The sequence below is a fragment of the Lepidothrix coronata genome, unplaced genomic scaffold, assembly GCF_001604755.1.
Source record: "Lepidothrix coronata isolate B3197 unplaced genomic scaffold, Lepidothrix_coronata-1.0 Scaffold86, whole genome shotgun sequence".
NCBI classification, from domain to species: Eukaryota; Metazoa; Chordata; class Aves; order Passeriformes; family Pipridae; genus Lepidothrix; species Lepidothrix coronata.
In genome coordinates, this window is record NW_016690266.1 from 1,166,279 (window position 1) to 1,190,823 (window position 24,545).

Sequence of the window (24,545 nt, forward strand, 5' to 3'; positions counted from 1 at the left end):
AGGAGCAATGGAAGCTTAAGTCAATATTGCCACTAAAAATCACTTGTACAACTCAGCAACCTTTGGAATCTTGGATAAACAGACATCAAATATAAAAGCCAAACTAAGTCCATTTGTAAGTGAAACAAGATGCTCCAGTTGTACCATTCAAAAGAGCATCATCACGACTGACAAGGCAGACTACAAATAACTGTCTTGATTTCAGGGTAAAATAACCACAGAAAATCTAATGACTAAACCATTTGACAGTGCTCTGTTTGAGAACAGGCTTACTTTAAAAGCTTCGCCTAAGCTAGCTCATTTTTGCATGTAATCAATTATCCTCAAATCCTTTCAACTAAGCTAATAAACGAGTGACGTCAGAGGTACTGAAACACACCATCTGTCAGTTTTACTGCACAATCCCATTCTCTCCAATCTGTGTCCATTATGGAAGACAATGGACCTCAGCAGAAAGGTCCAGAAGGACAGATGACACTGACCCTACACGTCTGTAGGACTTGCATTTTCCTCCTGTCTGGGTCCACATGACGACCTCAGGGTTCTCTCAATTGCAAATTAAGAAATACACAAAACCCACTGAAAAACATGAAGCTTTATTTAGAATAATGATTTTTCCACTGTGTTCCAACCTTAGTTGACAATGATGCCAAAAGCAATAGCACATGATAGGAATTACATGGGCAAAGGAAGGTTCAACACAGCTTCTGGTGCTAGCTGTGTTACTAACTTGAGAGTGGGAAAAATACCAGCTCAATACTACCATTTATTTTGTTTCTAAGCCCAAAATATTGACTCTTTTCAGAGCACTACACAATTGGACCAAAAAAAATATATTTCTGGGAGACATAAGCATTGTAACTGAGAGGAACTACATGTGTTCTGCAGCACACTGGGAAGCACCCAACCACACCTCAAGCAAAACACTATTTTGTGATGAGAGAACAAGGTTCAGCTACATAACGCCATGAGTATTTGGCACGGTGCACCCTTTCAGAATGCCACTAAAACAAGAAGTCAGATTTAGGAAATTTAATTCCAAACTCACCCCACCCATACCCTCCCTCCAGGTGTAACAGCCAGGGCACAGGCTGGAACCTAGAGGCCTGGGCTTATCCACCATCCTGCAGGTCACCATTTGCACCTCCCCTGTCCCTCCTGATTTTAGGATGCTCTGAATGGGCAAGGCTGAGACAGGAGATGGAGGGCCTGTTTCCTTCCAGCCCTTATTTAAGTCCCACAGCCAACACAAGCCAACTTCCAGCAAGGATTTCCAGGGAGCTTGGGAAGTGCTTGGGAGCAGATCCTGGGTGAGCTGAGGCTGCTGCTCTAACACAGGCAGTGCCAGTAAAGGTGGAAGCACCAGCACTTGCCACAACTTACCAAGGCTGTTTCCTTTAGGCCAAAACCAGCCTTTGTGCAGGAGGCTGTCAGAAGTCGCAATAAAACACTGTTAGATCAGCTCCTCTTCCTCCTGCCTTCAGATCCTAATTTGAGCCCTTCTGCCCGCAGGGGATGCGCTTTCTGTGCGACACCATCACGGAGTGCTGGGACCACGACCCCGAGGCTCGGCTCACTGCCCACTGCGTGGCCGAGCGCTTCAACCTGATGGCACAGATGGACTGCGACGACATCCTCAACAACAACACGGACAACGAGGCCAGCAAAACAGCTTCTCCAGGTGGGGAGCACCAGGACAGCGATGGGAGCACGAATATGCAGTGACACAGCAGGCAAAAACCCTCATAATGAGGAACAAGAGGATGAGGGAGAAGCATTTAGCCCATGAGGGGAAAAAGAATCACCTCGCTGTGTTTTTCAAAATGGAACTAAGATCTAGTACATAACTTATTTATAAGATCTGTTTCCTCCCACAGATACAGTGACCTGTGGAATCAATACTTTGGTTACAGTGCAACATTATATATGAACTGATTTTGTACTTACTTTAAATGTATAATGATGCCAAAGCATTCTTTTTATTATTTTTTAAAATAATAATGTTTAATCTTTTATTAATAAGCACCTGAATTCCATGTCTATCTTTTTTAAGTCCTTGTATACTGCCCTCGTGAGTTTCTTTTCCAACTGCTTAATCTGCAGAGAACAAGACAATTTTCCTTTTTTAATGGCCTACACACACACAAAACCCCTGTTGTAGCAGCAAAAAAACCATCTTGAAATGTAATATACCCTCAATGGAAGAAACACTGGCACACAAGAAAATTATTCATTGATCAGAGTCCTTAATATTGTGCAAAGATACACAATAATCCACTCTGCAAAAGCCTGATATGCTGCAACTCCAACACACCTTTTCGCACTGGTGAATTCCTGAGTGTCCTTGATAGTTCAGGTGAAGTTTCTTTGATAGAAATGTGAGTCACCAGTGTAGACACCGCTGCTTCACACTAAAATCTCCCCATGCAGGGTATCTAGACAACTCCTTCCCCCATCAGACCAGTTTCCAGCCTCCTCTAGCCAGATCTGTGCTACAGTAACAGTGTCAACACAAAAGTGTTGGCTAATTCTTCTTGCAACTCTCGCACCCCTCTGCTGAGTTACCCCCCCTGAGAAAACTCAATAAGACAGAACTCAGACCTTTATTCCCATAATCACCACACCAAGCCAGGCTGCCTCTATTCTGGAAAGCAATTAAGGAAAGGTAAGTAATAACTTGCTCTGAATCCTGGCACTGTGCAAATTCCACCACCCGTGGGAGCAAAAGGGAATAGAAACTGTAAGTGATCCTAAGCCCTGCACGCCCATACCTGACACCTACACAGAGGTGTATCTTTCAGGATAGCACTGGAGAGGAATTCCTGGCTTGCCACCACGCAGCTGCATGGATCAGCCCTGAAAGAGGGGAAAGGAGCAAACTGTACAGCAGCCACGAGCTTTCTACAGCCAAGGCTCCCCAGTGTGGAGCAGGGAAGCAGATCTGCAGGGCTGGTTTGGTTTACTAAAATGCTGTGACAGCACCAACCCATACAAAAAGCTCTTCTTCTCTAGCTATTGTTTCCACCTCTTTGGATTGTTTCCACAGCTCCTAAATTAAAAGCCTAGAACCAAATTGTCCCTAAATCCTTCAAAGGACAGAAGGGGAATGAACTAGGTTACATGAAATTTAAATAACAAAAAATTTGCTTAGCTACCACATATAAATCTCCACCTGCAACTGTGACCACACCTGTCATTCTCACTAATCTTCACCTGGCTGCTACCTCCTGTCATTTTACAATTTTTCAAGTTAACCCTTTTCTCTTGAATCACATCATCCCCAGTTCCCCACAAATACACTTTTTCCACCCACCTGACTTCAGTCTCATTTCCTTAATACATTTAACCACTGCTCTAGCCTATGGGGTAGCTTTTCTGTCATGAATATAAAAACCACAGGAACACACCAAACTCCCCTCAGGCTGTCCAATCTTTCCTTCTCATAATATTTCATGCAGAGTTTCTGTACCAAGTTTTGTACCAAGTTGTTTGGATACACTGATAAATATGTTTACTTGGTCTTCCAAGTTCGGCTCAAGAGGCTTTAAAAGGCACTCTGACCTGTTTTTCCCACAGATGACAGGGATAGAGGGACCAGCCTGTGCAAACCAGACACTTGAAAGCTGCATCTGATTCTGATGGCTGAAATCCAGATTTTCCTGGGGAGACAGACTTCATCCTAGGCTTGATAGTTTACACTGTAAATATGCTGAAAACTTAATCTATTCTCCTGCCTTTTGCCGAAAACCTTGAACAACCCAATTTGCATATTGCATTTTTTTTCATAAAACACAAATCCATCAGGATCACATGCCTGAATGCCTGCATTAAATAGGAGTGACTTGTCACACTTTGTTTTCCATGAGCAGCAGGCTGCACAGCATCTCTGAAGAGAGCCACTTATTTAAGCTCCAAGATCTGTTTACAGTTCAGGGAGCCTAAAACTACTGAGATCAATCAGAACTTTGCTCTTAAATTCAGTGGAGCCCAATCAGGCCAAAAAGACAGAAGGGATCATAAGCCAAAGTCCTACATTTTGCCATGCTCCCTGTTGAACACACTGTGGTTCTAGCAAATGTCTACATAGGAAGCAGCAGTGAGCCCATCCCTGCGCTCCAGAAGGTACAAGATGGAAACAACAGCAGTTATGCAAGAGAATCAAATCTGGTCAGAGTTAAAAATACATCCATTAGTCCGCAGGGTGCTTGCAACTCCCAGAAGAATCACATTTACAATTTAAGCTGGATGTACGGTGGCTAGTTGTTTTTTTTTTAACTGTTTTCAACTATGTCTTTTGTTTTGAGAAGTAGAAATCTGCATCCTAACTAAATCCACATCAGGAACCATTCCAGTTCTGGTGATCATCTGAGCAAAGGAAGGTTTTACCTTCTTTTTTCCTAGCAGCATCTCCATGTTAAAAGAAATCATTTCATGTGTTTTATAAAGCTACTTCTTCAGCATTGGGTCTATTTTTACACAACAAAATTAGTAACAGCTTTCCTAGTGTGAAACCACAAGCATACCAGATGAGGGAGGAAGAGAAATAACTTGACTGATAATGTTATATAAGGAACACAAATGGGTTTATGGTCAACATAGGAGCTTTTCAGTCTGATTTACAGCCATTACCTTGACAAATTCCCAAATCAAAATTTTAAGCAGAGCTCAGTGACTGAGTCATAAGTCTCTATTTTAGTAAGCACAAGTTTGATCCCTGGAGTATGCTCAGCTGAAAAAGGTTTATTTTTGCTCTGATCACTGCAATATTAAAAGCTGGACCTTGCACCACAGCCCTTTCTGTTTGTTTAAATCAAATGTGCCAAGTGACACAGATAAAATAACTATGAAACATATATTTATTTTGTTTCTCTACCACCCCTAGTTTAGTGCAGGTACCAACAAACCATGGAAGAAATTCATGTTACACTATGATTCCTACCCCAAATCCTGGAATAGGCTAGGAGTGCACCCCAAATATGCCAGAAACAAGGAGGAACTAATCCCACTGTTTTAATTTTTATTTTTATTCCTGGTTAAACATGAAAATGCGCAGTGGATATCCAAAACTATCATAACAGGATGGTTGGAAAGAATATCACAAATAAGACAAGTAGGGCCTAAAACATTCTTCTGCTGGAGAATATAGTTCCTACTTGAGCACACAGTGCCAAAATATCCCACTTTTGGGACCAAGGAAAGCCCAGACAGATCTCCAGCGTAAAAGATAATAACAACCTACTCTTTCCAGTCACCTGATCTCTAGGAAAGCAGACAGAACAAATGAATCATTTTGTAGCTTTATTATCCCCCCCCAGTTCTCACAAACGGACTATGACTCGCATTGAGATCTCAGTGCATTTCACAGCAAAAAAAAAAAAAAAATGTACAAGAGGATCAAAACAGTTGTGCATAAACCCAACTCCTTTTTTTTTTTTTTTGCATGATTTACAGTTTGTGTTGAAAGTTAACATGGTTATTTAAACCTTCTGATGCATTCTTACACTTGCATCTCCTCTATGGAAAACATCTTACCAGATCACACACTTGTGAGTTCTCACGATGCTGGATCAGGTGCAGCCATTGCAATGGCTGGGAAGTGGCAGATAATGTTATATACACTGATTGGAAGACTACATCAGAAGAAAAAACAGAGTAAGGCACCACTGTTGGAAAAATTAAGGTAGCTTGTAGTTACAACAATAACGAAAGCCATAATAAGTACTATTCTTAATTGCCAGCAATTCTTAGACTTCAATAAAATAGTTATTAAAAAAAAAAAAGGATGTTTGTACCTGAATACAGTTTCCTGATATCTGATTGTGTTTCAAATCAATACCCAGTCCTCAGCATAATCGGTTGTTTGGTTTTTTGTTTTTATGGTAAGATGAAAAATCAAGACCTACAGTCCATGTATTCAAGGTCACATTTCACTGCTTTGCTCTGAACAACACCACAGGAAAAAAACCAAAACAATCCAAAGGACAGTTTGTAACACTGATACTTCATCTCTGAGATGATTAGATGGGCAGAAAAATTTAAATACAAAAATTGTACATTTTCTGTTCATTTTGAAAGCCTTAGTCCTCGGGAAGAGAAGCTGGAGGAGAAAAAAACAGGCCAAACCTCATTACTTTATAACTTGAGAAAAATCAGTCACTCAAAGAGATTTAATAAAATTAGAGTTGAAAAGTGTTCAAATTACTTTTCCAATTCAAGTCAATTATTTCAAGTATATTAAAACGTTTCAGAGGAAAAATTTCTCCATGGTTACACGTCTAATTGCTTTTATAAATCCATAAAAAAGAAAAGTAGTCTCTACATATATTCCATGTTCCTCCAATGCATGCACACGTTCTCTCCGAAGAAAAGGTCGTCATGATCCAGCTGTTTGTTAATACTGATTTCGGGCACATCTTCCAAACACCCCTCCAGTTTTCGCCAAGAAGGTTAAATACTGAGCATAAAAGCAGCAATATTTTGTTGCTGTTGTCTACATGGGTACTGAGAAGGTTTCAGTTATTAAAGGGCTTGATGCAGATTCCAAAAGAGTTCATATGTCACTCCAAAATCCAACAGGTCTCTCTTCTCTTAGGCAGCTTTTGCAATCAGATCTACTTAGAAGAATCTTACACAATGCAGATAAAATCTCTTGGGTCATACAAAAAACAAGGTGGTTGAATGTACCTGCCAAGTTTGTCTCTACAACTTGGATTTTTACCTTTTTTTTAAATAGCTTTAAAGTGCCCTAGTATAGTTATTTCTTTATGCTCATTTAAACTTGCACAATTACATAAAAAGGGGACACTCAGTGTGATTACTGTGTTTTGAGAGACAGAGGAAAAGGAGAGGAAAATCAGAAAACTCATCTTAAAGCAGTTTTTTTTTTCTAGTTAGTGTCTGTTTGCTGAGTTTGTGCGGCAGAGACTGTTTTCCACAGGGGTTTATGATAAACCCAGCCATCTCCCTGCAATTTGAAGAGAAAACATGGTTATAATAAAGACACTGCCCTGAGAGAATTCCCTTCACATAACTATTAGGCTGATAACTGTGAAAACCAGAGGGACATAGCTTATACCTTCAACTCCACAGACTAAGGCACAGAGGTGAACGCTGCAGGCTTCTGACACTACTTCAGAACACGTGCGGGCTCTTGCCGAGCCACAGCACTCCCTGGGAGTCGACTGCACTTGTAATTAACCCAGTCAAAGAGCCACTCTTCTCCACTCCATGATCCAAATTACTTTAAGAAGCCAAATAAGCAGCCAGCAGAGAGGCAGTTACCCAGGACTGTCAGCTCTAACACAGACCAACTGCTCATCTAGAAATGAAGTAGCTCAGGATTAAGTTTAAACATTTTCTGAGTACATCTGTGTCTTGGGTTAGCAACAGAATTTCATCTTTTCTAAATCTGGATACTAACAATACAACTATGTAAGTCTGAGCTAATTACACTAACACAGCTTTAGAGAACATAAACCTTTATTGGAGCTAACAGTCCTGAACCTTACAAAACAGAACTGGAAGAAAGCCAAGAGAAAGAAACTTTTTGGACTATGTTCTAAACCCTTACTAAATCATAGATATGGGAAGAAGAAGGTGTAATTACATTACTGCTGTGTTACAGATAAAGCTTTAATTGTAAGGAGAATCTAAACTACTATAGTATAAGTTTCAGTCAAGTCCTCCCCTCTTGCAAAGGGCTCAACAAAGCTCTCGACACAACAGGATCTCATCACCTGGACCACAAGAAAAGCCTGTTTTAAAGTTATCATACCAGCAACCCCCCAATCCTCCTAGGGAGGCTGCAGTTCACCTTGTTAAATCTTACTATATTATTGCTACTAACATTGTTGAAGTACAGGTTAAGCCACAAATAAGCTATATCCAAAATCTAATGTAGAAGAACAAAAAAATTAGTGCAAAGTTGAGAATAAACTCATGTTCACTCTTTCTAGCAATATGCTGGGTACATACACACACAGCCTAGGCAAAATTAGTACTACTGATCATTTTCTTTGGATATTTACTGTTACACTCTACTTAAACATCTATATGCAAAGCTGTTTTCCATGTGCTTGGTAAAGGAAACCGGACCACAAAACAGGCAAACATTTTGATGCAAGGGAATCACAGAATCAAAGTGTTTGGGAAGTGAAGAATAAAGTCACACCTTTACATGTTTAGGAGTCTTTATGTTACCTTACTCCTATGGATCCCATGGACCTAAACTATAAGATCTAAGGCCAAATTCTCTATTCGGACAGGACACAGACACACATGTGCACCTGCTTGCATAATAATTAGCTGTCTTTATCAACAGCTAAATGCTTAGGAACTTACATCTTTAAGGAAGTATTTAGTACACCAAGGTGTTTCTGTTTCAGCACGAAGTCTCTCTTCGTTCCTCTGTCGTTCTTCAAGGGCTCGCTTGTGCTCTGTAGCCTTATCAATGTCTCCATCCCGCAGAGACTCTGTCACATGCTGCCACAGCCTCCTGCAAAACAAATGGGTAACTTTACTGTTCAAAAGTTTCCTCAGCCTGTCCCCTCGAACTACAGAATCACTGCAAGCAGTTCTCTCAGAACAGGAGCATTCTCTCCCCTTACACGTGAAAACCAGCCCAGGTCCAAGTGCGATGGTGTTGTGCAGGTAAAGGCTCACAGCTATGCCAGCAACTGGGAGCAGGTAGGAATGGCTCCGAGGTTTTGGCAGTGCCAATCTAACGTCTGTTTGCGAACCCTTTAAACCTGCTATGGAAGTGTTATTCAACAAGCAGTTTCTTGTGAGGATGTCCCTTGTCAGGAGCTGCCCTGCTGTGCAGCTGACGGTTAAAAACAAAAAATATAAGGAGGCTCTGTTCTAGCAGGCACTTCGTGAACTCGAAAAAACATCTGTTCATGAATAAGAGACAAGATAAACAACTATGTGCCTGCGCTTGGTTTTTGCGCTTTTTTTCTGTGCTCTTGACTTTTATATTTAAAAGCATGAAAAATTAAGATCACTTAGCACTGCTGCTAAGCACTATGCACAAATAATTTCTACATTTGCAGGTTTTCCTAAGGCACTCACCAGACTGCTTAGGGCAAGAAGGATCAGGCACAAGCAAGCACATACTCTACCTAGATTCAAAGGGTCCTTGCTTCTCCAGGGGCCGGACTCGTTTTCTTGTCACAGTCAGTTTTGTCAAGTCCACGTATTTTGTCTCCCCGTTGCTGTAGGTGAACTCAAGCACACTGTTCCACTCCCCCTGCACTCTGCACACCACCGTGTTCGTTGCGTTCTGCTTCACTTCACCCGTGACTCTAGCAAAGAAATTTGGTTTTAGAAGGCCATGTCCAAAGACACCTGAGGACTCTTAGTTGCATAATCACTCAATCCTGAATGAGTTTGCAAACTTGCCACATTGCCTTGAAAAACGTTAGTTCCTTGAATTTCATTTGCATGGAGAAGCTGAAAGAGCAAAGTGACTTTCACTCACTGCTCTAGTTCTCCTCAGGTTACCCAGGAAACTCCATTTTTGGCTTCACCTTAAGCTTATTTCAAACCTTTTAAGGGAATTGAAAATGAAAAAGAAACTAACACAGGCCAGTTCACATGTAACAAGAAGTTGATCATTGCCACTTGAAACATCACATCACAGGTACATAGTTCAGACTTCTTTTAATAAAAATTAAACTTTCTAGCAAGAATATATCTCATGACCTGCTGGCACTTTATCTCGAATGTTTATATTTCAATGTTCTCCATATGTAGGTGGTCTCGTTTTTATGTTGCTCATATAAGCAGCAGACACATAAAGGCAGAAGAACAAGGTAGGAAACTAGGAATCAGGAGAACTCCTTTTGTTTCCTGTCTCATCCACAGAAACCTCTGCCAATAACAAGATAGGAAAAATGTCTTTCTAACATGCACTATTTCATTCAAGGTGCTGCACAGTGCTCAAGTATCACCATAATTACACACTGATGCACATTTTTCTCGTCAACATCAAGACCTGTCCAAAGACCTTCTGACACTCACTCCATCTTGACCCAGTTGTGGAGCACTTCTCAGCAAACAAAACTTTTCTCCTAGAAACAAAGAATCAAAAGGGTTTGCACATTATGCAAACCAGATTTGAGATGTTCTCAGTTGTAAGAAGCTGCAGGATTCACAAAGGACACTATCTCCAGCTACAATGAAACTGCAATTACCTGTACCCAAGCTCCCTAAAATACACCACTCTCCAGCTCCCCTTCCTGCATTTCATCATCACACACAAAAAGCACAGGCTACATCTCCTTCCACACTTCTATACTGAGCAGCTAGGAACAGCTGACTTGCACACCACAACTACATACAGGAGAGCAGGAAAGCAGCACTTCTGTGCTCCCACCCTGTGTGTGGTACCACACTCAGAGGAAGAAGGGAGCACAGAACACCAATCCCACTTCCCTTCCTCCACACGCACTGGCCACTCCCTGCTGTATCTGCACTGACCTGGCATCAAAATAGAGAAATTAATCTCTCAAGCAACAAAACAAGGATAACAGGTCAGACCTTTCAGCACAGAGACACTGGATGCCAGTCAAATCAGAGCTGCAGGGAATCTCTGGGGCAAGCGGGGAAAGCTCACAGCCAGCTCACAGCAAGAGGCAGCAGCCAGGACTTCTGCCACATCATGGTCCAGCAGCTTAAAGCTAATTTAACCTCACTAGAAATATCTTTAAAAAATCCCAAACAGACTGATAAATATGTGCTGCTCACACACAGTTTTCCATCAAAAAAATTTAAGATTCATCATTTTAAGAATAAAAGCACATTTACAATTTTTGGTTTTTGTTGAAGTTAACAAGCACTAACAATTAATGAAACCAACTGAAAGAGAAGTGACAAGCAAGCAGCCTTCATTTTGTGCTGCTTTTCATTCTGCGACTTCCACACCTCACCAAAGCTACTACACGTGGTGGAGTCCCTGTTCTCCTCCCAAGAGTTCCACGAACAGCCTGAATCCACAGGATGCCAGAGACCAGCCCAGTCTGACTCTGCAATTACATCTTCACAATTTTAAGACTTGATTTTTTCCTAGCATTGTGTGGTAACAACACAATACTGACATCTAGTATTTTAACATCAATCATAAAATCACTGTCTCTGCTCAGCTTGAAGTAAACAAAGCTGTATCACTCACTACTAAGGTGCAGTGTTGACCTGCTCCATTAAACTCTCATTGCAACTTGTATTTCTCTAAGTTGCTTTGCTCTGTGACACACATCCATTCCCAGCATTGCAGACCATAGTATCTGCCTGAACTAGTACTAGTGATAAAAATCTGGTAGCAGTTATTTGTAAGCTTGGCATGACTGATATATGTCTAGCTGTTCGTTATCATTATCCTCTATTTCATCCAGCTAAAGAGGTACAGGACCAAGGAGCCAATATCCAGCTGAGGTCTAACAAGAAGGGTCACTCTACAAAAAAAATCTATACCATTGCCATAGCAACTCACTTGCACTCTGGGTAACCATGACAACACTGCTGCTTCCCCATCAAGAGATTCTTTTGGCAATGTCCAATCATCACCATGTCAAATTTTCAATAGTTGCAGTACCTTGAACAGATCTCTCTTTAAAAAGCCTCTACATCTGTGACTAATTTCAGAGAGACAAACAACAAAACAGTTTCCAAAATTAAATCACTGAAGTAAAATTACATCCCATCACTCATTTTTTATGGCACAAGAGGAGCTATCCCAAGGTGGAAGATACATTGTAATCAATGGAAAAAAATTCCAAACGATGTGTCACTTTCAAATTGCATCAAGTGAAACAGAATTACATGAAAGCTTCAGTTCTCCAGCTGCCATTGGGACAGGGGAGCTATACATCCAAGTTAAATTCCAGGCAGGTATGGGAATTTATGGGGCAAGGTGAGGTTTTTTGTATTCTTTAAGCAACAAATACAGCCTTACTCTACTGCTTAAGGAAAAATGATTTAGAGAAGACTGCTGATTTTTTGCAACCTGAGAGAGCAACCCACATCTAAGAAATTCTGATGTCCTAAGCTGTTACATATTTCATATTATGATCTCCAACATTATTTAAATAAACACGATTCAGCAAACAGCAGAGTGCAAAATGCTCTGGATTCTTTGTGTTACTACCACCCAATTTGTTCCTTCCTCAATTAATTGTCTATATTAGCACAAGAGTAATCTGCAGCAGTCTTACTACAAAATGTCAAAAAAACCCCTTTTGCACCAACTGTGCAGACACTTCCTAGTATTTGCTAGAAGCAACCCCAAACAAATTTCCCCTGGATCTTCTTTCATTTACCTGTTAGTTTCAAAACATGCATACAAGTGAAGAACTACCATTAAAAGAATTACCACTTTTGTCTTCAGAAAAGGTAATTTTACCTAGAGATTTTCTATGAGCTGCTTAAAACTTGATAGTCTTAAGTTTCTTACACAGAAATCCTAAGACAATGATCCCTGCAGTGCCCTTACAATGCATGTTGCAAACAACATGTAACCCTTTAAGACAGTGAGATCAATCTCGATTCAAACAAACAAACATTCTCACCGATGCAATTTGCCACCGTAGAAGGGTTTGGTGTGGAAGTTAATACTTGCAGAATACCCAGTCTTTGCACAGTTTATGCTGACTTTTCCTCCCAGTTCTACCCAGGGAACAGTTAAAATTGACCGAGCGTATGCGCAGGGCAGAGAGAACGTGTATTCTTCCCCATGTTCCAAGAGACTTAGGATGCCTGTGTGGAGAAATACAAGAATCCCTGAATCAGCATCATTTCAGAAAAGGCCAGGTTTTTGAAACATAGTCAATCCAACTTCTGACTACTTTTCCTCACAGCCCCTCACACCAAAATATAAAATATAATTTAAAAAAACCAAAAAAGTGACATTTATTAGATTCTAGATACAAGCATTTTCCTGAAAGTACTAACCTGAGTAACATGCACTTATGTTTCTTTTGGAGAAAAAACACTTATCCCAGCAATATTGCTCCATAAAGCACAATACTGTGCTGTGCACACACTCCTCAGTAGTACGTAAAAGGGCTGGTCACTCTCTTACTGATGGCTCTGGAGCACAGCAAGACAAGACTTGCACTGACAAAAGGAAATAACAAATGAATTCCCTGAACTGCAGATCCTGAGGAAGGCTAATACTCCTGTTTTACCTCCCTATAATACATCTTACCCTATCTGAAGGCAGGTAGCAGAGACAACTCTCTTTACCGCACCTCTGCCAAGATAAACCCAACTCTTGCCTGACAGTAGCTTTTGCAATAAATGTCAAGAATCTCATAAAATAGTAGAATTTTTCTTTGAGTTTTAAGATATGTTGGTTTGTGTCATTCCTATTAAAAAAAAAAAACAAAACAAAACCACAAGGTCCACCTCTTGCCATCACAAGACTGTAGCACAACACCTGGCTGCTGCCTGCCTCAGTCTGTGCCTCTGGAGCACAGGATCACTGGGGCGCCTGACATCAGTAGGAACAACACGAGAAATTCGGAAAACGTATAATCTGATTTGAGAAAGGCCCTAGAGGAGATATCAGCTTCTGAGATTACCTGGTACAGCCAAAGCATCGAGATGTGCCTTCCACATCCCCTGCCATTCCCTTGGTCATTCCCTTGTCCGGTGCGTAGTTTACATGAAAGTGCCTGGAATCCCCAGTTACTGGGCAATATACACAGGGGACACAGAATGGGAGAGGCTGTCTCATCTCTTGCAGTAAATACTAGTACTAAAGGGAAATTACAGTTAAAGGGCAGTTACCCTTCTCTGTCCCCAAAGGATCCAATTTTTCTAGTTAAAGAAAATCAAAACGTGCATAGTAAGATACATTAACAGCAATACAGGGAGATGTAGCAACACTTCTATTTAACAAATGTCTGATGCAAATTTATTCATAAATATCAGTTTACATCACAGTAACTGCCCTTTGGTTTAAAAGTCAAAATTTTATTTCTAAATATAATCCTGATTTTTGGCAAAGCATAAACCTATCTATTTTTCCACCCCATGTGAAAATTTGCTGTTTATAATGATGACTTGTAGCAACTTCTGTAATACGCAAACAGTAAAAATAAAGGAAGACATCACCAATGATTACATATTAAGTCTTGGAGATCACAGAGATTAGAGGAAAACCAGAAGTATGTGGAAAAAAAAAAATCTAAAAACCCACTCACATCTTTTGCAAGCAGATTATTATAGTTTTTTTGAAGTCTTTGAAACAAAACTACCAAGCAGTATTCCCCTACCAGAGGAATATAACATCAAATCTGCTATCAAACTAATATTTTAACAACCTTCTAAAATGAATAAAAGACAGAAGTTACACTTACCCTCACCAACCATTGTCACTCCTATCGACATTCCTAAGAATTTGCTTTTTGTCCAGACGTGGGCATTGACACACATCTTTCTCTCTACACACTCAGCATAGAACCCTGAGACAGGAGGATGGTGGGACACTTGCTCGGCTACAAATTTTACTGTATAGTAGTCCAGCTCTGCTTGGCCTTCCACATCTTTAGACAGATTTACTTGCTCCGAGGGGGAGTGAGCAGGGAAGTTACTGCCGGCATCAGCAGCTACGTCGCTCTTCGGCATCCTCCAGGAGCAGTGGAACGTCTCCCCGATGATGGGATTGTAGGGTTTCTTTGCAATGGCTCCTTTGCGGCCCTCGTGGAACGAGGTGAGATAATACTCAACAAAGCGGATCATCCTCTCCTCAGGGGTGGTGCCGTTCGTGATTGCGATGAAGAGATCCGGATGGGACATGAAGTCCGCATACATCTCCAACAGCGACCGCTTCTCCAAAATAAATGTGGGAAGAACCACCTGGAATAAAAGAAAACCCAGAAGGCTCTAGTAAGTAAAACAGAAGAGACAGGCATTTTATAAGGGAAGTTCCTGAGAGAAGGATTCTGTCCCGTTTTGGACGCCACACATTCAGACTGAACTTTCTTGTCCCTCTTGTAAGATGTGAGCAAAGTACAGCGATCAGAGGTTCCAGAAACGCAATTTGCAAGGCAAAAAAACCCAGTGAGTACTATTAGGACTGAAGATGTTGAAAGGGACTGAGCATCAGTAAATAAAAACAACCTAAAAAGACAAAACATATAACAGCTGCAAAGAGATAATGTGTCCCATATGTCCGTGGAGGAGAAAACAAGCACGAAAGAACTCAAACTATAGCAAGGAAGGTTCAGAGCAGAGGTTAGGAGAGGATTTGTCTAATGGAGAGAAAAGTAGTGAAGCTATGCCAGTTCTGGAGAGCTTGCAGAATCTCTCTCACCACAGCAACTAAAACAAGCATCCATGAGAAGTAGCATAGTATAGGTTGATCCTGTACCTCTGAGCAGAGGCACCTTATACTTTCCCAGTTACATTCACCACTACAAAAAATAGCAGTTCTGTCCTTTGCTAAGCCAAGAGCAATACTGTGGAGTGAGAGGCTGTGGGTATCATCAGCCTTTTCCTTCCCTGTAGTGGGAACTAACCCCACATAACTAACTACTGTAAACAGCAATACAGGGTGTCTCAACCATGACATCAAGACAATCCATTTAAATCAGCTGCACTCAAAGAGAAAGAGCACATACCTAAAACTCTTAATAAACATGCCTGTTAAACTGAATACACTTGCCATGTTGTTGCAACACCAACCTGGAGCATTAAAGTGAATTTTCACTTCAGTACCCTGATAGTCTGCCTGCTCTGAACTAAAGACATTATACACAGCCACAAGTCACAACTGGGAGATGGGCTTGACAATTTGTTCCAACTAAGAGAAAAAGCTATCCCAAATCCAATCTTCAATAAAAGTGAAATAATGACTTAATCAATTCCTGGTTAAGCAGCAAGGGTTTAAGTTTGACCCACAAACAGCAGAGCCTGTTCATACCACCATTTTTTCCCCTCTCAAGTTGCGAAATGTAAGCTGCCCAATACAAGTGTTTCTAGGGGCTATGTAGCTAGTGCCCAAAAAATAGCTTCAAAAAATAACTCCGAGAGAGAGAGTGTTTTCCTCATTCCATGGCACTCTAAAATCCATTTTTTCTTTAAAAGTGCCTAGTGCTTATGGTAAGAAATCTTTACAGGAGTGAATTGAACTTAAGCTGGTAGCAGCCTGATTCTCCCAGATTTGCTGCCCAAGTTGTCTAGTAGGAAATGAGTGTTAATTTTTCCAAGCTGCTTGCTTTTGATATTTGCACTCAAGTGTCAAGTCCAGTTCTCTCCAGTGTTAATTTTTCTGTGTCTGCTTGTAAGCAAACACAGAAATGAGAATAGCAAAGTGTCTGAGGATCAATAATGAGGAACCAAAAGAAAACTTCTTTTCAGAAGTAGCATGAATACAGCTGTAGGCTTATGCAAGTGAAAAAGCATTATCAAGACAGAAAAGAGATCAAGGAAGGAAAGCAGAAAGAAAAATATGAGAAGGCTGCAGAAAACAGCAAGAAAAACTCAGGTGCAATCACAGGAAAGAAAACAGGCCATTACAGGAAAGGCAACAAAAACACAGTAGAAAACACAAAGAAAAGGTAATAGAAAAGATATTGTCAGTTGCATTAAAGAAAATCCACCTCCTCAGCCCATTTCTCTTAAACCTACCTCAAACTAGAACATCACATCTTGGGACCTGAAGTTGCTACAGGACACAATTTAATATAAAACACAACATTGTTCAATATAGAAGCTGAGTTTAAAATGACACTTCACTTCTACTGCAGCCAGTCTTCACACTTCAGTTATACTTACTCTTGTTAAGTCCATGCCAAGTTTCAGCTGAGACAAGAGATGCAAGATAACACTGCGCTGCTCTTCCACTGCTCCTAGATCATCTTCTTTATCATCACAGATATCCTCCAGCTCCTCATCTGGATTTATTTCTTCAGGTTCCTGGAATAAGAGCCATAAACTCAGCTCAAAGATGCGACTGGCCAGAGAGTATTCAAAAAGGACTTCAGATTGTATTTAACTGTCCATGTATGAAAAGAGACTAAATAAACCCCTGCAGAGAGCTACACAAGGGAATCTATTCACAAGATAAACAACTGCTGAAGAATTTGAAGGGATATTAAGATAACTCAGTGCAGATTCCATCTCGAGGATACAGGCTAAGATTTCTCATCACCTCCCACAATGGGTCATGAAAAAAAAAAGTTAAAAGAAATCATGACCTGTTTTCCTGTAAGTTTTATGAGTTCACAGAATGGCAAGCATCTAGCATGTACACAGAAACAGCAAAGCAAAAACTACCAGAAATTCCAACCACCTCAATAACATCCCTCCACCTCCACACCATTTCAGCCATTCCAGTGTTGCCATCATTATTCCAGAGGCTGTATCAAATGGTAGTTCCTAGTTACATGACTACCATCCTGCCTGGTATCTCACAAGCTGCTCTTCACAAGCATTATCATATTGCTGCTAGTGCCAATATTTAACAGTGAAGGAAAAAGGAAAAGTAACTTACAGTAGTTTTATAAAGCAACAACAAAGCCCCACACATACACACACTGCATGTGCTGGTTGCCTGTATAACTAAAGCAGACGGATTAGTAGAAATTATATCAGCACCATTTTAACAACCCTCACACCACAAGCTGAGAGTCAGACACTTCAGGCAGAAGGGACTGTGGTATTTCTAGGGCTCTGAGCCACATCCTCCTGGGGCAAACAGCTGGAGGGAGACAGATGCAGAAGGGAGAGGCTCTGAATGCCACAGGAAGGCAGCAATATGCCTCTGCCTAAGCAAAGCCATTTGTCCTGGAGCAGCTGTCCTGGCTGGAGGCAGATTTATGAACACTCAACTACCTAAAACACGGGGCCAAGCCCTCACACAGCACTCAAATCCTGATCACAAAGGTGACTCCTTTCCAAGGATGCCATGCTGTTTGCTATCATAACTACGGGAGGTGAAAATACCTACAGGCAGTGATAACATCAGTCATATCCCATGTATATATTAAGTACTCAAACTGTAACTTGCTTAATTATTGGAAGAAAGGAATTATGTGACTTAGTTGAAAGCTCCTAGCTTTGTTTCATCTTTTCTTTTCTTTTTCTAACTTAATATTAACTACTCTGAACCATTTAAAAAACTATAAACTGCAGCAACTGAAAAAATTATTTTCCATTTCGATTTTGCTCCAAGACAGCTCAGTGCTATTGCAGAGACATAAACCAGCACATTATCTTTTCACAATGACACAGTCTCAGCTAAACAACTGTGTGAAACCAACTAGCATAAAGAGAATGTAATTATGATTTTCTAGCTTAGTTAGGAAAACATGTTCTTCATCATAATCCCTGCCAGTTTTTTACTTTAGTATTTTGCAATTCAAATCCATTTTGTCAGTTATAATGATTCAGACTGTAGCTGATAATGATACAGACTGTAGCTGTATTTCAAATACATTAAGCCATCCTGAAGTCAAGTGATGAGAGTTGTTCAAATTAAGAAAAACAGATGCATCAAGACCTAGAAAAAAAAGACAGGGAGATGTAATAGCTGGAGACCAGCAATTTTGTCTTTTGTCTGCTTAGGCAGTTCTTCTTGGGCCCATTCTGAGAGTGTCATGAATTTCAGTTAGGTTTTTTGCACTTCATTATTTACTTGTTTTAGATCAAAATGCAAGGCAGTACTGCCTATTTCAACACCTTGCATTACCATCCCAACTGGCTCCCTCCACTTGATGTTTAATTACATAAAGCAGCAAAAAATTGTTGAAAAAACAAAGTGGAGAGTTTCATTTACTGCAACTGGACTCACTCCTCCTCCAGCACAGCTAATCAAAAGTATGAGAATAACTGTCATTAAATCATTTTCCCATAATATAACTGAAACATTCACAGATATTCCTCTAAATAATTCCCCACAGAAATGGGATGTTCACATTACCTTACCCTTGTTAGCTGGCAGGGCTCTGCAATGGATTGCTCTTCTCTGACAGATGCTGGTTTGTTTATCTCTGCTGGGAAATTCTGAGCTGCTCCATTTTTGAAGTGGTTTGCCAGAGAGATCTTCGGTTCCAACCAACTGATTGTCGTCCCTGAAGCAAAAGAAAGTTTGCGCTGAAACTTGCTCATCCTCTGCAAGGTCAGTAAACAGCAGTTTTTCAAAAAAGAGCTATTTTTTTATGGAATAAGCTGAAAGCAGCCAACTCCTCCTGCAGCCAATGCCTCCAGCAGCCACTAAACAAAGGTGGTGCAATGAGACACCACCTTCAGTGATCATTAGCACAAACACTGCGATTGGTGAGCTGTAATACATGCAACTTGGACTGGAGAAACTAGTTGGTGTCATGAAAGGTGTAATCAGATACTACAGGAGGAACCCAGTATCACAGGAATGTTAAGTAACCCTTACAATTTTCTTTAACTGGTACCAAAAAAAAAAAAAAGGAAAGCTGCTTTTCACTTATCAGTTTCTCAAACCCAGCTCAGTTCTACATTAAAAAGAGATAAAGCCGAAGTTTTTCATCAGTGTTTTCTCTGGAGAAGGTGCTTGTCTTTTCTCAGCTGCAGAAAAGGTAAGCACACGCTGTTGAATAAATAATAGTTGTCAAAAAAAAAAAAAGGCTGCAGGACTCAGAAGGCTACTACCCACCTGATGATTCCAGCATCTCCAGTTACTCCCAGCTAATTTATCAGAACATATCGGGTTCCTCATTAATAATAAAAATGTTCCATTCTTTTTCAAAGGGTAATAAGTGTACAGGTGATTCCAATCAGTTTTTACTGAAGAATACACAAACTGACAAACCATCTTGGCTGTGTTGCAAACACAGAAATCACTAGGAAACCTGAATTTCTACCACCAGATAGAAGTTCCCTGTGCTTGGGAACCTATATTAAAGTATCTGTTTCCTGTTCCTACACAGTTCTTTATTTCCAGACCCCTGTTACTGGGAACTAGGTCACATCCTCAACCACAACAGACAGAGTAAGCTTAATTCAGATAAACAGCAGCATTTCCACCAGGAAAATACTGGGGCAGGAAAAAAGTCCAGCTTTACTATTAAGCCAAGACAACTTTTCCCACAGTAAGGTAGTTTATTTTCATAGTCTATTACTCATTAATCTGTTACTTAATAAGAAACAAGAATTCCTGAGCAGTTTAAGATATTTACACAGAAGTTTCAAAGAAGTCAAAAAATAAGATGCTCAGAATGTCACTGTCACACTTATCTTTTTGAAAAGGTTTTACTCATCTTTAAAACCTCTTCATGACACCTGCTTTCTAAGCTTTAACTTTCTACACACTAATCTCTAACTGCATAGTCTAGGCTGCACTTAATCCACACTCACTGCCTCTATATTAGCTTGAACTTAACAAATAGCCTCCCTTTTATATTCCCTATCAGCTACATTTAAAACAAGCTTAATAATTATGTGCTGTTTAATTTTTGCGCTTAGGAGGGTATTTTTAAAAGATCTGAGCTACCAGGCTGTGTTTTAATCTTTGTGAATGGACAAGCTACCACCTTAATACTTCTCTTTCACTGGAAGATCATATTCAAATCTGCTCTCAACTATTTTTCACAGGTACAAACTATTCTCCTTACCTGTGATCTCCTCCTCCCTAAAAGTCTTCAACCCATTTCTTTTTAAACAGTTGTCAGCACTTCCCCTGTGCTACAACACAAACCTCCCAGCGTGTAGAACCTTTACTTCTAGCATTGTTCCTCAAGAGTTGCAAACTGCTGCTGCAATTCACCTTTATGATAACAAAGTACCTTTTTTTTTTCAATCCAGTACATTTCACCACTTTTGAGTTGAATTTAGAAAAAGTTGATAGCTGCAACTTTCTTGTTCATCTTCAAGTTTGTGATTCATGATACATCTTGATGTGTTGGGGCAGTATTTTCACCCTTCTGTTTGTTTTTTTGGTGGCTTTTGTCATCTAACAATTTATAGCAAACTAGAACTCCTACATAATTTCTAATTTTTGTTTTTTAAGCCTGACAAGCACTTGTCCAAGACATTCTTCACAGTCAAGTACCACTTTAACAGACTCAAAAATACTTCTTTCCACTTTGTGTTTAAACTGTTTTATGTTAGACAAGTCTCCATCACTTCCTCCTGCACCTCAGTCATGTCTAGGTGAAGCATGATGCCCTGCTTTTCTGATCCTACTAAGATTATATAGTGCTTGTATATATTTTATTAGATAGAACGGTTTGATTTCAAACTTTTCCTTTCTCATGTTATGTTTTCCTACATTTAAATATAGAAAAGCCTCCTGCAACATTTAAATTAAGCTACAACTCTTTCTTTCTATTTTAACTCCTGAACCCTCCAAAAAGGCTCTGCCAGTTGAACCAGAAGTATCCCTCCTGAGTTAAGAGGAGAAATCTAAGCTACATGGATTTTAATAATAATAATGATGATAATAATAACAATATTTTTTGCAATCCTTGAAAGGGACAAGTGTATTATGGTGTCTCTAAAAGGCCACAGCAGGGGTGAGTGTGGAAGGCTGCAGAAAGGAACATGCATTCTTTTAGTGGTCTGTTGTTAACTCTGGCCCCAGTAATGCATCATCCAATTTGTTGATCCTCCCCTCTCCATCCATCTCCTTAGGATATCCAAGAGTTGGACATCTCCAAGCACTTTTTTTAGATTTGGACATTAACAGGCAGATACCAACTGAACAGCAGTCAGTGAACTAAGCTTCTACCCGTACAGTTTAAAAAATTATAAATCTATAACACTTGTCAAAAAAAACCCCCAAAACCAAAACAAAGCTATCTTCTCCTTAAGTTGTTACAGTCGTGCTCACTGGACCCTACTTATGTCCCCAGACACAAGTCAAAAAATCATCTTAGTAGTGCACATGTGAAAATGCTAAAACAAAAATACTTCTGATATGCACCTCCCACTGTTATTCATCAATGGTCAAAAAAATTCAAAGGGAATAGGAAGAGTTCTTTCAGTGTGAGTAACTTCAGAGTTCGGACAGAGCTTCGGAGAGGTGCCATCCAATTTTTCACTTTTAAAATGAAATGTTGAACTGAAATACAGCAAAAACGTTAATTCGTCCTATTCACATATCCTCTTTTAATGCCTGTGGTGATTTTAGAATTACAAATTCTTTTTATATAGTTTTAATACTTTTATAGGACATATTTTTTCATCCTAGAAGCTAAACTAACTACAGCTCTAAAATAATATGCCCTGGCAAAGCAGGCACCACTAATATGATCGGAATATGGGAAAGATAAGGCAAGAGACAACTTATGAGTATACTCTGTTGCATACTTACCATATCTACAGATCTGTTGTGCAAGAGAAGCATTTGAAAATCCTCAAAAGCTTTTTGCTCACAAAAAGCCACAAAGTAAACACATGAAAAGAGGTACAATAAAATGTAGAATTTACAAACAACGAACACATTCAGTTCCATACACTGCACGTGAATTAGGCAGAACAATCTGCTAAGATCCTACTTGCATAGAAGTGATCAATTGTGCAGACAGGGTAACATATTTGTCTGCTGTCTGTGAATGGACATACTCCACACCCATGAGCAGTAAGGTTTGGGGTTTGCAGAGGGTTTGTTTGTTGGGGTGGTCAGTTGTTTATTAAAAGAAATTTTCTTTTTTTCTTAACCTTTAAGCAATTTGCATTGGCCTGCAAGTCTGTTCTGATCTCAGAATGGAATGCAACACTTGTCTCAGGTCAGTGACTAGGACAGTAACTCAAAACAAGAATACTGATATATTAATAACATTAATAATAACCTGTGAAAATGTAGAGCTGTTTTAATGTTTAACTAGAAATGGAAGCTACACACATGTAAATGCTTATAATAGGTATTTAGTGTGCAATAAAAAAAAACAAACAACAAATCTATGACATTTGACAGAATTGTGCTGGACACTGTATATCCTAGTTTCTGCAATCCCACAAAATTCCCACTCTACTGTTACTTTTCCTGAGAGGTCAGTACATCCCAAAGGCAGTCTTGGTGATGTGGTGCCTTATGTAGTTTTATTCTGCTGCAAGATGCTGTACAACAATTAGATGTTATATTTATGCAGCTGCTGCCACAGACTTTTTGGTAGAATGTACTATATATATTTAAAAAAACCAAAAACATAACATGCATGGAGTTCCACCCAACACAAGCAAGTTAGGCTCTGGAAAAACTCGTAAGAAGCCAGTTTTCTTTGCCCATGTGAAAATGGATTCAGTGAAATGAACCTTTCTGCAAGAAGGGAAGGATTTGTATTTGTTAGAGTTCTGCTCTCTGTGTGCACTTATACCCACCTGCTGGTAAGGATCCCTTTTGCTGAGAAGCATGTTGTAACTGGAGAATATGGAAACAGTCATTTAAGCAGTTCATGGTTGCCATGGAAGTTGCTTTGAGCATTAATAGGTCTTGATCCAAGGACGTAAGGTGACCGGAGACAGGAAGGCATTCTATGCTCCTGATCAAGTCTCTCTGCTGGCCCTCAGCCTGAGACATCATCTGCCAAACAAAACAGTCACTTACCAGGGGGTGGAAGTGCTGTGTGATACGTGTTCAGCTGTGCACACAGAGGATCCCAAATGATTTTATGACAATAAAACTACAAGGTAACAGATGTATGCCAAGGTAACTGTACTTCGTTTTCTTGATGCAGCTACTACAGAATCATTAAATGCATAATGAAATTCCCATGGCAATACATGGCACCTTATTAACAAGCAAAAGAATAATTGAAGTCATTCAAAAAAGAAGGAATTTGAACATGATACTTGCTGCAACAAATATCAACACTTTCATGCCTAGTTGATAAGGATGAGGGGAACCCCACATGCACTCTGCGTGAGAAGTAATTAAACTCCGTGCTCTGCACAGTCTGGAAAAGGCTTTACTATCTGTGGGTATAAAGATCTTTTCACTCCCTACAAGAACAGATGCAGTACTTCAAAGGAAAAATCCACATTACTCATTTTGGCTCAAACCATAAAGGATTATCATTTGTTGCCTGCACTGACACCACAGTCAGGATCACTATCTTACCATGCACTTTGCAGAGAGGGGAAAACGCCAGCAGGATTTTCATCTTCATTATGTGTTCAAATTGCAGTTGTCCTGTTGTCATTGTCCACCTTGCTCTCCCCCCCAAGCTCCCTTCTGCCCTCACACAGAGCTCCACACCCTTAAATCACAGAATCTGTAACACCACATTTGCCCAACAAAAAGTATAGGGGCAAAGCACACCAGCCACCAAGCAGCACTCACAGAAACAAAGTATTACCTGATCTTTGAATCACAGGGATGCTAGTCCCCTTTCTGGGGCAGAACAACAAATATCAATGTAACTGGACAGCACTGCTCTGTAATCATTACATGTTCTGGCAGTTGAGTTAAATGTAAAGACTGATTTAGCAGAGCAGCAGCAGAATTTCTCTAAAGAATCTAAGGTGCATTAATGCATTTATAACTGCTACAGCACTACGTAGCTTTTTAATTCACCAATCCTAGCAGTATCTTACTGGATTTTTTTTTTCAGTACTTCTGCCTGCAATCC

General features: G+C 40.1%; 2 protein-coding genes across 5 annotated transcripts in view; one reads left to right on the forward strand and one right to left on the reverse strand.

Annotated features, from left to right (window-relative positions):
- LOC108500203 (TGF-beta receptor type-2-like) overlaps positions 1-2,031 on the forward strand; it is a 31,595-nt gene extending 29,564 nt beyond the window's left edge. The window contains exon 7 of the mRNA XM_017820881.1: positions 1,513-2,031. Coding sequence (XP_017676370.1) covers positions 1,513-1,725 — 213 coding nt within the window. The 3' untranslated portion in view covers positions 1,726-2,031. The remainder of the gene's footprint in view (positions 1-1,512) is intronic.
- A 3,254-nt stretch (positions 2,032-5,285) lies between these two features.
- Positions 5,286-24,545, reverse strand: part of OSBPL11 (oxysterol binding protein like 11) — a 40,422-nt gene continuing 21,162 nt past the window's right edge. For all 4 annotated transcript variants that reach the window (XM_017820877.1, XM_017820876.1, XM_017820878.1 and 1 more), the window contains 8 exons: positions 23,296-23,497; positions 18,928-19,073; positions 16,777-16,917; positions 14,358-14,856; positions 12,564-12,750; positions 9,120-9,302; positions 8,341-8,494; positions 5,286-6,964 (listed from right to left, as the gene is read on the reverse strand). In XM_017820877.1, coding sequence (XP_017676366.1) covers positions 6,887-6,964; positions 8,341-8,494; positions 9,120-9,302; positions 12,564-12,750; positions 14,358-14,856; positions 16,777-16,917; positions 18,928-19,073; positions 23,296-23,497 — 1,590 coding nt within the window. In that variant the 3' untranslated portion in view covers positions 5,286-6,886. The remainder of the gene's footprint in view (positions 6,965-8,340; positions 8,495-9,119; positions 9,303-12,563; positions 12,751-14,357; positions 14,857-16,776; positions 16,918-18,927; positions 19,074-23,295; positions 23,498-24,545) is intronic.